The sequence below is a fragment of the Amborella trichopoda genome, chromosome 1, assembly GCF_054954075.1.
Source record: "Amborella trichopoda isolate Santa Cruz 75 chromosome 1, AtrichopodaSantaCruz75HAP2 v2.0, whole genome shotgun sequence".
Taxonomy (NCBI): domain Eukaryota; kingdom Viridiplantae; phylum Streptophyta; class Magnoliopsida; order Amborellales; family Amborellaceae; genus Amborella; species Amborella trichopoda.
The window spans coordinates 51,387,189-51,404,468 of record NC_142336.1 but is presented as its reverse complement, the minus strand read 5'-3'; the positions used below and the strand labels follow the sequence as shown (position 1 = coordinate 51,404,468).

General features: G+C 35.9%; 1 protein-coding gene across 28 annotated transcripts; it reads left to right on the top strand.

Moving 5' to 3' along the window:
- The first annotated feature begins 6,188 nt into the window (after positions 1-6,188).
- Positions 6,189-15,941, top strand: LOC18448968 (uncharacterized). 28 transcript variants are annotated; one of them, XR_016059059.1, is made up of 22 exons: positions 6,189-6,308; positions 7,925-8,004; positions 8,351-8,437; positions 8,574-8,624; positions 8,719-8,836; positions 9,349-9,405; positions 9,515-9,579; positions 9,779-9,862; positions 10,068-10,118; positions 10,261-10,323; positions 10,527-10,573; positions 10,698-10,767; positions 10,851-10,913; positions 12,790-12,847; positions 12,939-12,977; positions 13,411-13,560; positions 13,718-13,795; positions 13,915-13,974; positions 14,308-14,356; positions 14,505-14,585; positions 14,778-14,871; positions 15,411-15,941. XR_016059059.1 is itself a non-coding variant. In XM_020676431.2 (22 exons), the coding sequence occupies exons 1-22, from the start codon at positions 6,191-6,193 to the stop codon at positions 15,599-15,601; spliced, it is 1,812 nt and encodes a 603-aa protein (XP_020532090.1). In that variant the 5' UTR covers positions 6,189-6,190; the 3' UTR covers positions 15,602-15,941. The 28 variants fall into 28 exon arrangements, 15 of the variants coding, with proteins under 15 accessions (XP_020532090.1, XP_088727691.1, XP_088727633.1 ...); XR_016059055.1 differs by having other exon boundaries at positions 13,915-14,000; XR_016059021.1 differs by having other exon boundaries at positions 12,758-12,847.
- The last annotated feature ends 1,339 nt before the right edge of the window (positions 15,942-17,280 follow it).

Genomic DNA, 17,280 nt, shown 5'->3' with positions numbered 1-17,280 from the left:
ATTTTAAGTTCCATCATTGTAGATGTAGCTTTTTTCTTAAGCACAAGGGAAAAAGGAAGTTTTAAGTGGAACTTCTTTACTATATAGGTTTCGTGCATCAAACACGTAACTTGTACAGTAATAGGGAAGTTCTTTCTTCCTCCCCTAACTTCGTGTTATCAAACACGCCATCGGTGAAGCCATAAAATCATCATATATTTACTTCCAACTATGTCTTTTTGGGTTTACCTCTTGCCTTTTTATAGCGTTCCATTTGAACTAACTTACACATCTTAATAGGTATTGTGCTAGGTGTACATCACACATGGCCAATCCATCTAATTATGAAAGTTGAGATGATCAATTTGAGGATTTTTCAGTGTGGAAACAACCTCTTCCAGCAGGATTTTGAGTTGGCTTAGCCATATGCTAACTTTTCCTTAAAATTTTCGAAAAATAAATTTGGATATTTCCATGTTCAAAAAATTAAGTTTGGGTATTTTCCCGGTCTACAATTTGCCGATCATTTTTTTCTCCCTATTTGGCCCATTAGAATGCAATGGAAATTATCTATTTATTTTCTTTTTCTTGTGATGTGCCTAATAACGAAACCTTTATTACCAGGAAACATATACAGTAACGCTATTTAATTTTGGGGCAAGTATATAATGAAACCATTTACCTTCGATATAAGATGGTCACAAGTAATATTGACCATTGGATGTCAAATTGGGTGGCTGCATGTATTTCATTGACCAAGCTCAAAGTTCAAAAGAAATTTTCTCGAACTTTGTGGCATACCTAAGCTATCAGATTTCACATCAAATAGTTGTAAGTAGTTGTGACATTCCAATACCAAAGGTAAATGGTCTCATTGTATATAATCCCTTATTTTTGATACGAGGTCATGATGGCTATCAATGTTAGATATGAATCAGGTGGTCGGGGATGCATCATAGATTGTGCACAAAGTCCAAAATAAGTTTTCTTGAATGTTGCGATATACTTTGATATGTCAGATTTTACATCCAATAATTGAGAATAATTACAACTTTCTTGTATCAAAAAGTAAACGGCCTTATAATATACATTCCTAAAAGGAAATATGAGAATTGCCAAATAAATTATGACGGATTTACACCAAACAAAGAACCCAAACATCCCCATTCATTGCCTCATATATCTCTTAAATATTGCCATCTAATTATCTCATTTCACTTAACGAAATGGCTAAGGATTGTTTTTCCCATCTCTCTCTCTCAAATAAACATCCATATTTTGCTTTCAATTTATTCAAAACTAATCAACAAATATTTTTTTAATGTTAATTTGTTTATAAATGTTCAAAACTTAGAAGTATACAAATGCAAAGAAAATACTAAGAAAATAGTAGGTAACACTAAGCTTAAGGCACATGATAAATTAGACTAAACTTAAAGCACATGATGATCTATACAATAACTTAGGGGATAGGAGAAGGTGAAAAAGATGTTTCAAATTGAAAAAAAAAAAAAATGATGGAGGAAGTGTAGGGATCTAAGTCATGTTAAATGCATTGAGAGTAAAAATTTGAAGGTCTTGGTGAAGGATGATGAGTTCAACGAAATATAGATAATTTATTTTTAAAATTTGTTGAATGATGAATACTATAGGAGCATACCGTTAGGATGAACGTTTGACATAAATTAGGTCAGAGGTCATGGATATATTCATAAGATGAAGCTATCTGAAGTAAAAGAAAAATGAAGATAAAAAAGGCTTTAGGACTAGATGGTATCCCAATAGAATTTTGGAACTGCACAAAGAATTTGGCATGTTATGATGCAAAATGGTTTGATACGACTGCATCCCTATTAAAATAAGTAAGACCTCACCTTATTAACTCATCCAAATTGTAATTATTTAAAAAAATTTGTATCGATTATCTCGGCTTGAACGTTATGGTTGTGAAAAACAATTAGGATTTTAAGCTCTAAAAATAATGTATATTATAGCAAATTATCTAGACCGTCAATTTCGCCCTACAAAACAAGTGTTCGCAAATCCGCAAGATCTATACCATTTTTTGAACTTCAAATTTTATTGTCAATATTGAAAAGTGATTTTAGAACCATTTTTTGAACTTCAAATTTTATTGTCAATATTGAAAGTGCTTTCCGAAAGAGGATTTGAGGTGAGGCTTTCTTTTATTTTCATAAAGCCTAGGTCTTACATAAACTTCATCCTAATATGATTGAGTGAATTGTTCAATAAGATGGTGAGAACAAAAAAGCGTCATATGAATGGATGAAAAATATTAACATAAGAGACAAGCAGAATCGTACGAACTACCGAGGAATCAAACTTATGAACCATACTATGAGCTGTGGGAGAGAGTAGTTGAGCAACGACTGAGACATGAAATGAGTGTATGTATGCAAGGGCAGTCAATAATTGAAGCTATTTTGCTACTTAAGAAATTAATTTAGAAGTTGATAGAGAAGAAAAAAGATCTCTACACAGCCTATTGATTTAGAGAAAGCATATGATAGGGTTCCTAGACATTTAATTGCTGAGTGCTGAAAAAGAAATGAGTCTCTATATGATATATTAACATGGCGACAGATATATATGAGGGAGCACTGATTAGTATGAGCACAGCTAATGGAGTGACAAGTGAGTTTTTCATGATAGTATGCCTACATCAAGGGTTGGCGTTGAGCCAATAAATAATTGTTTTAGCTCCGGATGAATTAACCAGGCATCTATAAGATGAGGTACTGTAGTGTATATTGTTCGTGAATGACATAGCTTTAATTAATGAGACTAGAGATGACGTCCACACAAAGTTAAAATTTTAGAGGGAGGCTCTAGAATCTAAAGGTTTAAACTTAGCCCGACCAAGGCAGAATATATGGAGAGCAAGTTTATTAACAATAGGTGTAGAAGCAATGCAATAGTTAAGATTGGTGGGCCATGAAGTATCTTCTTTTCGATATTTGGAGTCAATAATTTATTATAATAGAGAGATTGAAGAAGTTGTCACACATAAAACTAGAGCTAAGTGGGCGAAGCGCATAAGTGCTTTCGAAGTTCTATGTGATCGCCACATACCAAATGAAATTGAAGGGGAAGATTTAAAGGATGATTGCAAAACCAACCATATTTTATGGGACGGAAGGTCGGGCAGTAAAGAAACAATATATACTATAATGAGTGTAGTTGAGATGAGGATATTAAGATAGACAAGTGGCAAGACAAAAACGGATAAAATTTAAAGTGAATACTATTCTACGCCATTTTTGACGTACTTGCATCCTCCAAGCGAAGAAGGAGAGAGCCATTAGCAATATGGTCATGCTAATACCCAAAACACTGCTAGACCATGGGAACACTTCAAAAATAAGCTTAAAACTAGGTAGCTTCTAAATAAGTATCGAAACAGCTTCAAAATTCATGAAAAGAGTAGCTTGTGATACCTGAAAGACATTCGCAAAGTTTCATTACATTTTGATAAGTTTTGATATGATCAGAACGAAATTCTATTTTCAAGTTTAGGTCCTATCATGCTGAAAGTGGACCCTACAACTACAGCCAGATTTTCTTGGTCTCAAAACAGTAACAGACCACACCATTGAATTCAGAATGTCGAAAAACCCCAGGTATCAAATTTCGGTTCAATCGGACCCTCTGGGACCATTATGGGCCTAACTTACTATAAAAGTAGGTTCGTCCAAACCGTACTGGCATACAGTCGGACAGCTTTCGTGAAGTGATTTAAGAGGGCATTTTTGCTAGGGCTTTTCCCATGACCCCAACCATGGTGAAGTATGTGCTTCAATCCATCTCTTCCCCATTCTTTAAAATCCTCTCACAAGTTGGACACGTCTATCCACACATAAGTGACACCAAGAGAGACACGCGAGCTTACCACTCGTGAGGCCACACGATTGTCCAAGAGGGGGAAAACCAGGCGCACGAGGTGACCCACAAGACCCACCCTGCATGCACCCATGAACCCAGGCACCCCGACCAAATACAGCTGAAGGAACTTAGGGGTGGCTCCAATGAGCCATAAGATAAGTATATGTAGAATAGCATCGAGGTGAATTGGTTTCAGATAAAAGCTCTAAAACGGTAATAAGAAGGTTGAAAATGACATGGATGGAAGTAGTAGGAAGAGATATTGTGCCTAATGATGGTATGACTGAGGGTACAAACCTTGATAGACTATTAACTACAATGTAGACTTAGGTGAGCTAACCATATGCACTATCGATGTAGAATAGCACCGAGGCGAATTGATTCAAACGGAAAGCTCCATAACGTTAAGAAGAAGCCCAAAAAAGGCATGGATGAAAGTAGTAAAGAGCACTATGGTGCCTAATGGTCGGACGAAGGGTAGAGTCCTTGATAGAATGACTTGATAGAATGATAGCTACCACATTTGATTCCTTGTACATTGTCTAAAATTGTTTGATTCCTTGTAACAAAGTCCGTAGTCCCTAATTTACTTAAAAAAAAAAAAAAAACAGGAGAAGGTTCTTATTAATTCTCCACCTCATTCCGTCAAAAAATAAATAAAATAAAATTCTCCACCTCACAAAAATAGAAGAAGGTTTTTATTAATTCTCCCATTTAAACATGGCTTCCACACCATAACAGAAAAAATGTAACGGATCGTTATTGTCATTGTCTGAAAGGACAAGGGGTAATTTTGTAAATTTCTTATGGAAAATTAAAACGTTGGTCACATAAAGACAAGCAAGGGCTTTGTTACCTATTTATAAATAGGGTCCAAATTCTGTTACCCTTTTCCTGATACCTATTTTACAGGTTTTGCTCCTTTTTTTTCTTTAGAGGAGAGAGAATAAGAGCTCTCTCTCTCTCTCTCTCTCTCTCTAGAGCCAGGAGGAGAGAGAAAGTAAGCACCCGGCTTCGCTTATCTCTTTCTCTCTCTAGGCAGGTATCTTCATTTCTTTTGTAACACGCTTCGATATAAAGGTCAAAATGCTTCCTTCTCTCTATGCGCTTTTCCATATCGTTTCACTCTTTCGGTTCTCTTTCTCTCTCTAACTTCATTTCCTCACGCTTTTTCCTGCCTATATAACTAAGCAACTCGTATCCCTTCCACTTCACGCTTATTCATTAGAATTGCTCACTCTTCTCTCGCCCAAGTCTCTCTCTCTCTCTCTCTACATGCCTCTATCTTTTTCTACATGGGGGTTTATTATTTTACATTTTCTGCATTTTTCTCTTTATTTTGTTGTGTACCTGTAAATGCCTCTCCATTTTTCAATCTACTCCACACTCACTGTGTGTGTCTGTTATTTCTCATTTGTTCTTCTCTCTTTTCTTTGCTTTCCGGTTTTGTTGAGGTTTCTTGGTTCTCTTACTGTTATTCCTCACTTTCTGTATCTCTATGCTCTCCTTTTGTCTCTTTTTTACTTCCTTTATCAATCTATTTGGTTTTCTTAATCCTTTCTAAATACCTTTTTTCTTTTATTTTATTCTTTTATTTGTGTTTTTAACATTTTATTCCTCACACTCTAAGCGCTCTTTTTGTTATATTTTCCATTAATGTTTTTTTTAAACCTGTTTTCTTCCAGAAAACTTTGTGCAAGAAACTGTAATTTGTTTATTTTGAGCAGTCTTATGATTTTCTTTAGGTGTTTCTTTTAATTTGTTGGGGATTTTGTACTTAGTGCCGACGAAATGGGGTTTTTTTTTGTTTTTTCAATTTATTGCGTAGTTTATCCAGAATACATGTTTTCTCACTACTTTCTACTTTTTCCTGTCCAAATCCATTTTATCTTTGTTTTTGTCCCATTTGATCTTTATATAACCTTTCACCGTTCCTTCAATGGATTGGGACTTTAAAATGCTATCCTTTTGACCGTCCAACATGCGATCTTTTCCTCTTCTTTCACATTATCGGATTATCTTTTATCTTCAGGTTCCCAAAAGGCATTCTTCTTTTGACTACGTCAGCTCTAATCTTTAATCCTCTTTTTCTTTTCTTTTCGTTTCTTTTCTTTTACCATTATTTTTTTACAAACTTTTTCATGGATATTTGAAACTTCTTTTCACTGTCTTTTCATAGACATTTTCTACTGTTTTCTCCAAAAACTGCATCTTCCCCTCATCTCTACGAAAGATTTGGTTTTTTTCTTTTTCACTGATACCGATGTTTATGCATGATATGTAGGTTGTAATTCAGGTGTGATTGAGGATGAAGTATGTTTTGGTATCTGGAGGTGTGGTTAGTGGACTCGGAAAGGGTGTTACGGCGAGCAGCATCGGTCTGGTTTTGAAAGCATGTGGCCTTCGAGTCACTTCAATAAAGATAGGTCATCTCTCTCTCTCTCTCTATATCTATCTTTCTCTCTCTCTGTGGGGTAGGGGCTGTGCAACTGCTTCCTATTTGGCCGGTTCTGAATGTTCTTACTGTTTGGCTGGTTCTTTTCTTCATATGTTGAAAGACGCGTGCCTGTGGTGAGGATTGTGAGTTTATCTTTGTAATTGTAAAGTGGTTTTTTCTTTATCTTCTATTAAAACCAAATTTAAGCATGCTAGCTTTGATATACTGGAATCGGTTTTTTTTCTTTTATCTAAGTGAATAAAGGGGCTATTTGGGTTTTTTCTTTTAGAGCAAGTTCAGTACGCGTGAAAATCCTTCTGTGAAAGCATTTTCACATGAAAGAACTAGAACTCCCTTATGTGATTAGGTGTTGGAGTTTCTTCACGTCAATTGGCTGCCAATTGGTGTGAAAAAATGTGTTAGTACCAATTGATGTGAAAAATCTGGTGTGAAAAAGCTGGTACACCTAATCATGTGGGGGAGTTCTGTCATGTGAAAATACTTTCATAAAAGTATTTTCACGCCAATACCAAATGTGCTCTTTGTGGTATTCTCAGTTGCGGGGGATTTTTAAAGTCATGTATTAGTTCACTCATTGTCATTATCTTATGAAAAATATGTGATGCCTTTTTTGTTTAGTATGTTGAGCCCGAATTCAGATTTGGATTATTTTTGTTTTTAACTTTTTAGCTAAGATTTTCTTGTAATTGTTTCATGTTGTTGAATATTTTTGTCTTGGCGATTTCCAAAATAAGTTGTCGATTTCATTTTAGCTTTTCTTGTATTTTGTATTGTTGATGTCTGTTTAACTAATGTTTGCTTCTTCTTTTTTTTGTCTTTTTAAGAACATTGGGTTGTTTTCTAATGTGATAGGGTATACTTGCTGAGATTTGGAGGCTTGGCTTTGTGCCTGCCGTAAGTAGAATAGACAACGCCTATGTTACAAATCTCTTAGGAATTATCATCGATCAAGAGAATCAGGCTTCCATTTGCCGTAGCTTTTTTTTTTATTAACCATGAAAACATTTCCCTTCGTCATTTTATTAGATTAGCTTCAATCCTTGTTCTGTTTGTTTTACAAAAGTGGCCTGGGTTTTAAAGTTGGCATTGCAACATGGGAATAAAGAATTAAAGCTTTCGGATTCAGATCAGAAAATTTTTGTTACATGGTTCTTTGGCTTTTTTCTTTTATGAAGGCTAAGGTGTAAAGTTTATTTCCTACTTGGAATAGCCTGTCTTTCTTTTCTTTATGACTGAGGAGTTTTTCCCCATGTTAGTTTTTTTATTGGAAGTTGGGATGAATATGGTTACAGTGATCAATTTTATAACTGTTGCTTTTTTCTATAATATATTCCCTTTTCTCTCATATTTTGTAATTCTTTTCTCCTGAAAATCTTGCTATGTCAACTCCTCAATCTTTTTTATAATTATTTCCATGGTGTACTTCAAAAGTCAGGTATTAGACCATTGAGCTGCTAAAATTTCAAGTCCATTTTTTTGTCCCAATCTTCTTCCCCTTTAGTTGTTTCTTTTCTTTTTTTGCCAAGAAGGATAATTACTATTCTTGAGATTTTATTTAGCCATGAATTTCTTCAACCTGTGCAGATCCATATCTGAATACTGATGCAGGAACCATGTCTCCTTTTGAACATGGGGAGGTGTTTGTCCTAGATGATGGTGGTGAGGTATACTTGTTAAATGTCATTTTACTGATTATTTTTGTAGTTGTTTTATTATAGCCTTCTAATTCCTTTTCTGTATTCCATATAATTTTTAGGCATGTAGATGATTAAAAGCTCTTGTTCTGATTTTCTGGGATATAAGTATTTTATGCATCTATTTTCATGATACTTGTTACCCAATGTTTTTTTCTTGTTTCCAACCTTAACATAACAAGTTTCTTTTGTGCTCGATGTAAAAACTTATTGTAGTCTTCTTTCAGCAAATACATTATGCAGTTTTTTAATTGAAAATGTAATAAAATGGTTAGTTTAGCTTAGATGATCAATGGTTCATCCTCCTGTTTTGAAGGTTGACCTGGACCTTGGAAATTATGAGCGGTTTCTTGATGTCAAGTTGACTCGGGACAATAACATAACCACTGGGAAGATATACCAGGTACTTCACAATGAAGGTTGTTGATTTAAAGCTTTCTCAGGTTTACGCTCTTTGTAAGTTTTAAATTTCTTTTTTATATATATATATTAGCTAATTAGATTATATTTGATATATCTTTGTGCCTGATGCCTCGCAGTCTGTTATAGACAAAGAAAGGAAAGGGGATTATTTGGGGAAAACTGTCCAGGTTTGCATTGTCTTTATATCCGTTCGTGATGGTTTTATATTGAAAACCTTAGTTGAATCCATGCCCTGACCGCTTCTTTTCTTGCATTATACAGGTGATTCCTCACATTACAGATGCCATTCAGGAGTGGATCGAACGTGTAGCTATGATTCCTGTGGATGGGAAAGAAGGGCCTGCAGATGTTTGTGTCATAGAATTGGGTGGCACAGTTGGTAAAGATTTATTTAGATAAGTTGGTAGTTCAGTTAGTTTTGGTTGTGGAAATGTCATTGTAGGATCCATTCAGAATAGGGACTCTTTGCACTGAAAACATCTGATAATTGTACTATTCATGGGTGATATACTTGTACAAGATTTACCTTTTTTTGTTGGTCCCAGTGCTTGATGATGATGATTATATCTATGATAATGATGATGATAATATTATTACTATTACTACTACTTCGACTAGTACTATCATCATTTTTGCTATTTATTATTATTATTGTAATCAAGCTTGGGGTTGGTTTTGAGTCTGTTATGATTGAGCATGAGATGGAGCATATTTCATGACATGATTAAGAGGGAAAGTTTTCAAGATGGACTGGGGAACTAGCAGCTCTTAACTATTGAAATGCGATTCTGAATATTTGTTGATGAACTGATGCATGGTTTTGGTCGATTGTTAATAGCTAATAATGTTACTGATGCTTGACAACTATTGATCTTTGCATTCTTGGTTCAGGTGATATTGAGTCTATGCCATTCGTTGAAGCCCTGCGCCAGTTCTCTTATCGTGTTGGTAAGGACCAACCTAGCTGGGGAAAGAAGCTCTTAAATTCTTCTCCAAAATTTTGTGTTCCTGTTTGTCCTGATACTTATTATTTTTATAACTGATCTATTTTTCTCAGGACCCGGTAACTTTTGCCTTGTTCATGTCAGTCTTGTACCTGTCTTAAATGTTGTTGGTGAACAGGTAACTCAGCACTGCAGTGATTTGTGGGGATTGAGTCCTATTCGACTGGGATGTTTATTCATGTGAACGGATATTCCAGATTGTAGAAGCCTCATTTGCTTCTGGATAAACTGGAATGTCTATTAAAAGTTTTTCTCCACGGAATGTAGTTTTGGTGAATCATGGGAGTATTAGTGACAATGAACTCTTCATTTTTCAGAAAACAAAACCCACTCAGCATAGTGTTCGGGAGCTCAGAGGATTGGGATTGACGCCAAACATCTTAGCTTGCCGCAGTGCTACAGTCTCTCTCTCTCTCTCTCTCTCTCTCTCTCTCTCCCCCCCCTCCCCTTCCCCCTTTCTCTTCCCACTTTGCACAAATGTAAATAAAACTTAATTGTGTGCTCATGTTTGCCATGGGTGACTTCACACGTATGCATGCTTGTGCAACTATGTGGCACAAGCATGCACAGCAGTTTCAGATTCTTATTGGTGGTTGTCTTGGACAGGCCCTGGAAGACAATGTGAAGGAAAAACTTTCTCAATTTTGCCATGTTCCGGTATATTTTTTTGAGACTATTAATGATATTTTTTTTTTTTTGTGAAGTTCTGTACTATTTAGTGTGTGAATGGTGGTCTGTTTATTGTTTGTCTTTTTCAAGGTATGTCGATGGTAACTATACTGGATCTTTCCTTTTGCAGTCAGCAAACATCTTTACGCTTTATGATGTTTCAAACATTTGGCACATACCATTGCTTTTAAGAGTAGGTTCATCTTGATGATCCTTGATTTTATGATAAATATATCGTTCATGCATTTTCATTGGCTTACTTTGTTGTAAGAAAAATCAATACTTCGATCTTCATCTTGTTTCTTGAAATCATTTAGAATCATAGTTTTGTTGAGAATCATGCTTGATGTTGAATATCTCCTAACACCAACCACATTGCAATTTCTATTTTGATAGGATCAGAGAGCACATGAAGCAATTTTGAAAGGGCTGAACCTCTTGGGGTTTGTATTTTCAGTCAATTTCCTGTTTTAGCTATAATCTTTTAGTCTTCATGTTGGATGTTATAAGAAAATACCTAGTTGATTGGCTTCATTAATATCATAAACTGTTTCCTTACCATCACAGGGTCGCTAGACAACCTGTATTGGATGAATGGACTGCTAGGGCCAAACTTTGTGACAACCTGACCACTCCGGTTTGTTCTGAAGATTTGTGTACTTGTTTATTTTGAGTGGGCCTTTTCTTTGGAGGTTAATATGTCATTGTTGTGTCTTTCAGGTCAGAATTGCAATGGTTGGTAAATACACGGGATTGGCTGATTCATATCTCTCTGTCTTGAAGGTGCCTGAATTTTTACTATAGTTCATGACATTATGGTTCAGTTCTTACCGTTTCATATATACTTGGACTGAAAATAATGAAGGATTTTAAATGCAAAGAGAGATGGCTGATTTGGTAATGCATCACATATGAACTTTCTTTTCTTATCATTGACTCTGCAATTATTCTAACAATGCCATTATATTACCTCTGCTTGGGCTTTGATATGTGGAATATTACTCCATCCACTCTTGGATCCCCTATCATAGAATGACATTAATTTTGTTAAATCTGGCTGTCTTGCCATGCAAACACACCTTACGGGTGGTGTTTTTGGGACTCTGTATACACACACACACGAACATAAATTGCACACATAGGCATGAGAAATTGGCCTACGTGCTGCATGGAACAAAAAATTTGATGAAGTGATAGAAATGACCAAGTAAACTTGATTACTTGTAAAATGTAGCATGCTGGATTTATTTTATTTGATAGAAAATGGATTTATTTTATTTGAAAAAAGATCATCTTGATTAGTATAAAAATGTTATTGCTGAGGGTCAGTACTCTCTGTTGGTCCTTTTATGCTAAGAACAAGGGTGGATCCAACACTCCAGTGAACTCAATGTGTGATGGTATTGTTCTTGATGGTGATGTGAGATTGCTCGGTGGTTTCCTGCTATGCTTACTTCATAGGCTTTTTTATTTGACTCAGGAATTGCCATTGTCTTGTCTTGATGACAAATTGAGTCTCAAATTCATGGGGCTCGTTATTCTCAACAGAGGCAGATTAGTGTCTTTTGTGATGTGAATAGCTTTATTCCTGACTTGACCTTAAAGAAACATCCCTAATAATGGTCCAAGACACCCTTCAATTAAAGGAGTTTCAAACTGTATGATGAATGAAAGTTGGGGTCCCAAAATGAAAGCGATGTTGGTCGAGTAATTCAAGAAAAAAATTTATATATGGGCAGTGATTTCATGCAACGGTTGTATCATAGTATAATGCAATAATCTTCAAAAACCATGTTAGGGCCATTTGTTTGATCCAAATTTTGAAATACACTCTTTTCATTCTAATGAACAATCACAAAAAAAAAAATTTAAAAATGAAACCTAGAAAGTATTTTTTTAGCCCAATTAACATAGGCCATCCATTTTGATAAGATGCTTAGATCTAGGTCTTAGAAGGATTTTTTCTTTTTCATTTTTTTTAGATGGCTTTATTATCATTAGATGAACATTGTTAAAAAAGAAAAAAATGATTTTGAGTTTGTTACGGCTAAGATCTTGAAATTCACCAAATGAATGGCCTAGATTTGTTGTTAGAGGGGACTAATTTTGACCATATCTAGGGTTCAAAATGAACTTTTTTCTTTTTGGGTTGATTATTGAGATGAAGAGAGTGTGCGCTAAATTTTAGGTCATACAAATACCACAAACATGGTTATCTAGAAGTGTGGTTGCATTATACCATGATACATCCATTGCATGAAATCACTGCACTATATCATATATATATATATATATATATATATATATATATGCTGAGAATCTCATGTTCTAAAAGTTGGTGTTTTAGGGGAAAAGATTCCTTCCCGTTCTCAGATTCTGAACGTCTTCTATACTCTTCGAATGCTTTCTGCTTCCTCTATTAACGCCTTTTTTGTTGTTTTTGTGGAGCGCATCATTATCATTTTCATTTGCATTTGTTGGTTGCGGGGTTCATTTTTGTATCTAACATGGATCTTGTTTGGAGACATAATGTGTCTGCTCTTTGATACTATGTCTAATACTATGGATGCAGTTCAAGTACTTGGGTATTAGAGTCAATTAAGAAATTCTTTTATGCTTGTCTTTAGGCCCTGTTGCATGCTTCAATTTCATATTCCAGGAAACTTGAAATAGAATGGGTTCCAGCTGCTGACCTTGAAGATACAGCTGCAAGAGAGGTATTCCAATCTTGGACAATTCTTTTGATGGTTATATGTATTTTGATAATTTTGGAGTTGTCAGTTGACTGTTAAACACACTCTTTTTCAGATGCCAAAACGTCATGTAGAGGCATGGGAAGGATTAAAGGTGAGCTAGGTTTTGTTGTTATAAAAATATATGTTGGCTTGGTTTCCATAGAGGCTGCTCTGCTAGGGATATGATGGCGTCCTTAGTTTGTTACCTTTTTATGGGGAAAATCATACATTAATTGAACATATAGTACTCCGAAGGAGGCATTTGCATCCATCTTAATTATGGACATTGAAGGTTAATCGTAATGGTTGAATATCCCAGTTTTCCCCACTACAATTATTCTCTGATGTCTGTTGTCAAGAACTATTGGTCAATGCTCTTTGGAGTATATAGCATACATCATGTACCTTCCCTTTCGACAAATATTTTTCTTCTATAGAGTGTCCTTGTTTTATGTTATACATCATTAGCTATCAAAGTATGAAGCGAAAATTGTTTGATCTGATTTTCCCATCCTTTGATTATACTGTATGGTATCTCAACTCAGCGTGCAGATGGAATTCTAGTCCCAGGAGGTTTTGGGGACCGAGGGGTGCAAGGGAAGATCATTGCTGCAAAATACGCTCGAGAACAGAATATTCCATACCTTGGCATTTGCCTAGGAATGCAAACTGCTGTCATTGAGTTTTCTCGCTCAGTATGTTTTATCTAATCATGTATTGAATTTTGGTCTCAGAAGTTTGCTAATTTTCTCAGCTACCCATCAAAAGAAATATACATCCTTAGATGCTCTAAGACTTAAAAAAGGAAAAGAAATATCCATATGCTCAGTTAGCCACACTTTCTTTTCTTAGGTCCTTGGTCTGCAAGATGCAAATAGTACCGAATTTGATCCAGACACCACAAGCCCATGTGTTATTTTTATGCCAGAGGTGAGTATCTTGTGCTAGTTTGTTTTTCTTTGCTTTCTTCCTTGGGAGGTAAGCTGGTACTTTACCTTTGGCTGTGTTTGGTTGGTTTTTTTTTTTGGACTTGGTTCCATTCAATTCAGGGTTCAAAAACTCATATGGGAGGTACAATGCGTCTGGGTTCAAGGAGGACATATTTTCAGGTCAAGGACTGCATCACAGCCGAGTTGTGAGGACTAACATGCCCTCTAGAGCTTTTTACCTGTTCAATTCGAGTTTTAGAAATGAAGTCAATGCTACCATTTTTTATGCTTCTTTGAAACTTTTTATATTATTTTCTATTCTTATGCTCAAAAGAAAAAAGAGAGAGAGAAAGAAAGGAAGTTGACAGCACTAGCATATTTGTTTTTTTTTTATTTGCTAGGTGTGAGAAACTAGAACTCATTATCAATATTCTATACGAAGATCAACTTCATTTGAAATTTGTATCTTATGCAACTAAGTGGATTATCTTCTTGCTTGCATCCCTTTACCAGATATGGCTATGCCAAATATGTAGATGAGAGGCATCGACATCGATATGAGGTCCACTATTTTACACAACCTTTCAAACAATTATTTTTATTTTTTCTTAACAATATTGCAGAAATGGTGCTTCCAGTATGGTTTTCCCATTCGTACTTCCATTTTTTCATATATATATATATGGTTGTCACCTTTGTCACTTATTCAGGTGAATCCTAATATGGTTGAAATACTTGAAAGTGCCGGTCTATCTTTTGTCGGTAAAGACGACAGTTGCAGACGAATGGAGGTATGAATTGTCGAATGTATATTTACCTTTATTTCTTTTAGCTAGTGACTACAATTTATTCATTGGGTGACGAGGAAATATTTTTTCTGTGATGAGATTAATTAATAATGGGAAGTCTTGCTTGAAACTTTTTCATTATCATTTGGTGCAGCTTTTATATATTCTTATTGGGGTGTGTTGTATTTTTTGTAGATCCTTGAGCTCCGTGGTCATCCTTACTTTGTTGGTGTTCAATTTCATCCTGAATTCAAGTCGAGACCTGGAAGACCTTCTGCAGTTTTCTTAGGTATTATTTTATCTTTTGTTGAAAAACATGAAATCTCCTGCTTGAAAACTTAAACATAATGCTTTTTCTCCCCCAGCATATGTAAAACGTTTATATAGAGCCAAGGCTCTAAACAATCAAATTAGAGCCTGCCTCAAAATTTTCACTAGAAGAGGTTGTTTTGATGCCAAATATCTTCAAATTGACGACATTAAGATGCATGGACATGAGAAAAAAATGGATCTCAAGTTTTGGAAATGATGTATTTTGTAACGCATTTTTGGACCGTCAGTTTTCAAGGTTTCATAGATCCGTCGATCAACACTATTTTTTAAGCTTTAAACTTTATAAATAAAGATAAAAATATATTTCAAAGCTATCACAAAGATTTCTAGTAATGAAACCGCATTTTTTAACACTATTTGAAGGTAGGCTTTAATTTGATTGTTTAGAGCCTGGGCTCCATACAAACATGTAAAAATTATGAAACTGCTTGATATGTTTAGGAATATTTTTCACTGGTTCATCTTAATGTAATACGTTGTTTGCTATTCTGATAGGTCTTATTCGAGCAGCAAGCCATCAGTTGAAAAGTAATCCGAAAAATGTGCAGTCTGTCAACAAAATGCACACGAAGAATTGTTCAAGCAATGGAGTGGCATACTTAGCAAACGGAAGCCCGACTAAACCCTCCACCAATGGCTCCTTGAAAAGCAGCTTTTACTCAAATGGCAATGGCATACATCATTAATAGAAGACTGGAAGACTGGTATCATATTATGCATGCAATTTTGTGGAGTCTCTCTCTCTCTTTTTTATTTTCCTTTTTTTTTTTTTGGTTCTTCTGGCGGAGTTTGTTTTGTACAGTGTTCGAGAAATAGAGTTCATTAGGACTGGTTTCAACCTTATCTGGGGCTTTTTGACTCGGATGGGGGTTGCTCTGTTTTTCGATTTTATTTTTTTCTCCTGAACATATGGTTTTTTCTGTGTGTAGTGGAATCGATGATCGATTTCAGCTTCATATTGTAGTGTTTCTCTTTTTATTAAAAAAAAAATGAACTGAATGAAAGGTACATTTTGTTGAATGTAAATTATTGTGAGAAGCTGGTTCCCCAAAGTTTCGTCTCTGCTATTTCATTTTGAATGTGGATCATATTTTGAATGGAATTCAAGCGCCACGTACACTGAAAACCCCATGCATACATCATCTCTTGCTCTCCTCTCTGCACTCTCCCTCACTTCCTCTGCTCTCTTAGACCCCACCCAAACCCCTCATACCGCTCTTCTCTCCTCTCCTCTCCTCTCCTCCCTATATCCACATCAGCATTGCCTTACCACTTTCAAAAATCTTTCATGCGATCCTCTTTTCATCCTTCCATTGCCCAAAGGTTACTCGAGAAGACATTGTATTGTATCTATAATTGCACATCTCCCGTAACTGGTAGTATACGCATCATAATAACCCCCCCTCCTTTTAAATCCTCTAATTCAGAGACATTGTAGCCAGTGTTAAGTTCTCCATTGCATAGCTTTTCAAGGAAGCATCTTCTACATCCATGGATCTCTCGGTTCTCTCAATTTACAGGCTCAAAACCAGGTGGGGATTAGGCAATTGAAGTCTGAATGCAAGAGCCCTTGATTCCACGTAGGCCTTAACTCCTCTCTCTAGAGTGAGAATATAGCCTCAAAATCCCAACAGACTCGATTGATAACTGATATGTATATGGCAAAGAACCCAACCCATCATTAGTGATTGCGCCAACAATTGAATGACATTCTGAGATGCAAGAGCCTGCTATGGCCAAGGTTTAGTTTGAAGATTGGACCAAAACACAGGCGGCCCTATACACGCTCTAGTGGCCATCAAAGGTGCGAACAGGGTATGAAACAATATTTCCAACTTGCAGTTCAAGATCGAATGTTATGAAATGGTTTTGGAAGTTGAAAAGACGAGTGTCTTTGCACCTTATAGCCTTTGACAAGATAACATGGTATTAGTTGGAAAATGAAGCCGACCATAAAGACCTGGAACACTGAATTCTATAGAACCAATTCGCTAATCAAGCGAGGCAGAAGATGCTGGTTTTGAGTCATCTGTGATGGATTTTTCTTGGATTTCCCTACAAAGTTCATGGGAAACCAGTAAATAGAGTCGAGGGGATGCAAGAGGGTTTGGGTGGGGATTTGGTTAGGGTTGGAAAGAGGGAGAGCACAAGGAAAGAGAGGAGCGACGCAGGGGTTTTGGGCGGGATTTCCAGTGCGGATTGGGGTGTGGGGTTTGAGAGAGGAGGGGGAGGAAGGGAAATGCAGGAGTGGAGAGCTGCAGAGAGCTGGAAGGAGAGGAAGAGGGAGAACTTTTCTTCCTAAGAAGCTTTTGGGCGGACCCTTAATGTCCATTCAAAATAAAGTAATCCATGCTGGGCACCCAAT

What these genes read in the sequence shown, in the direction of transcription:
- LOC18448968 (XM_088871507.1), top strand. Translation starts at nt 6,191, where the DNA reads ATGAAGTATGTTTTGGTATCTGGAGGTGTGGTTAGTGGACTCGGAAAG. An exon ending in CATATCTCTCTGTCTTGAAG is followed by an intron (nt 10,914 to 12,757) that starts GTGCCTGAATTT and finishes GCTTGTCTTTAG; the next exon opens with GCCCTGTTGCATGCTTCAAT. An exon ending in GTGTTATTTTTATGCCAGAG is followed by an intron (nt 13,796 to 13,914) that starts GTGAGTATCTTG and finishes CATTCAATTCAG; the next exon opens with GGTTCAAAAACTCATATGGG.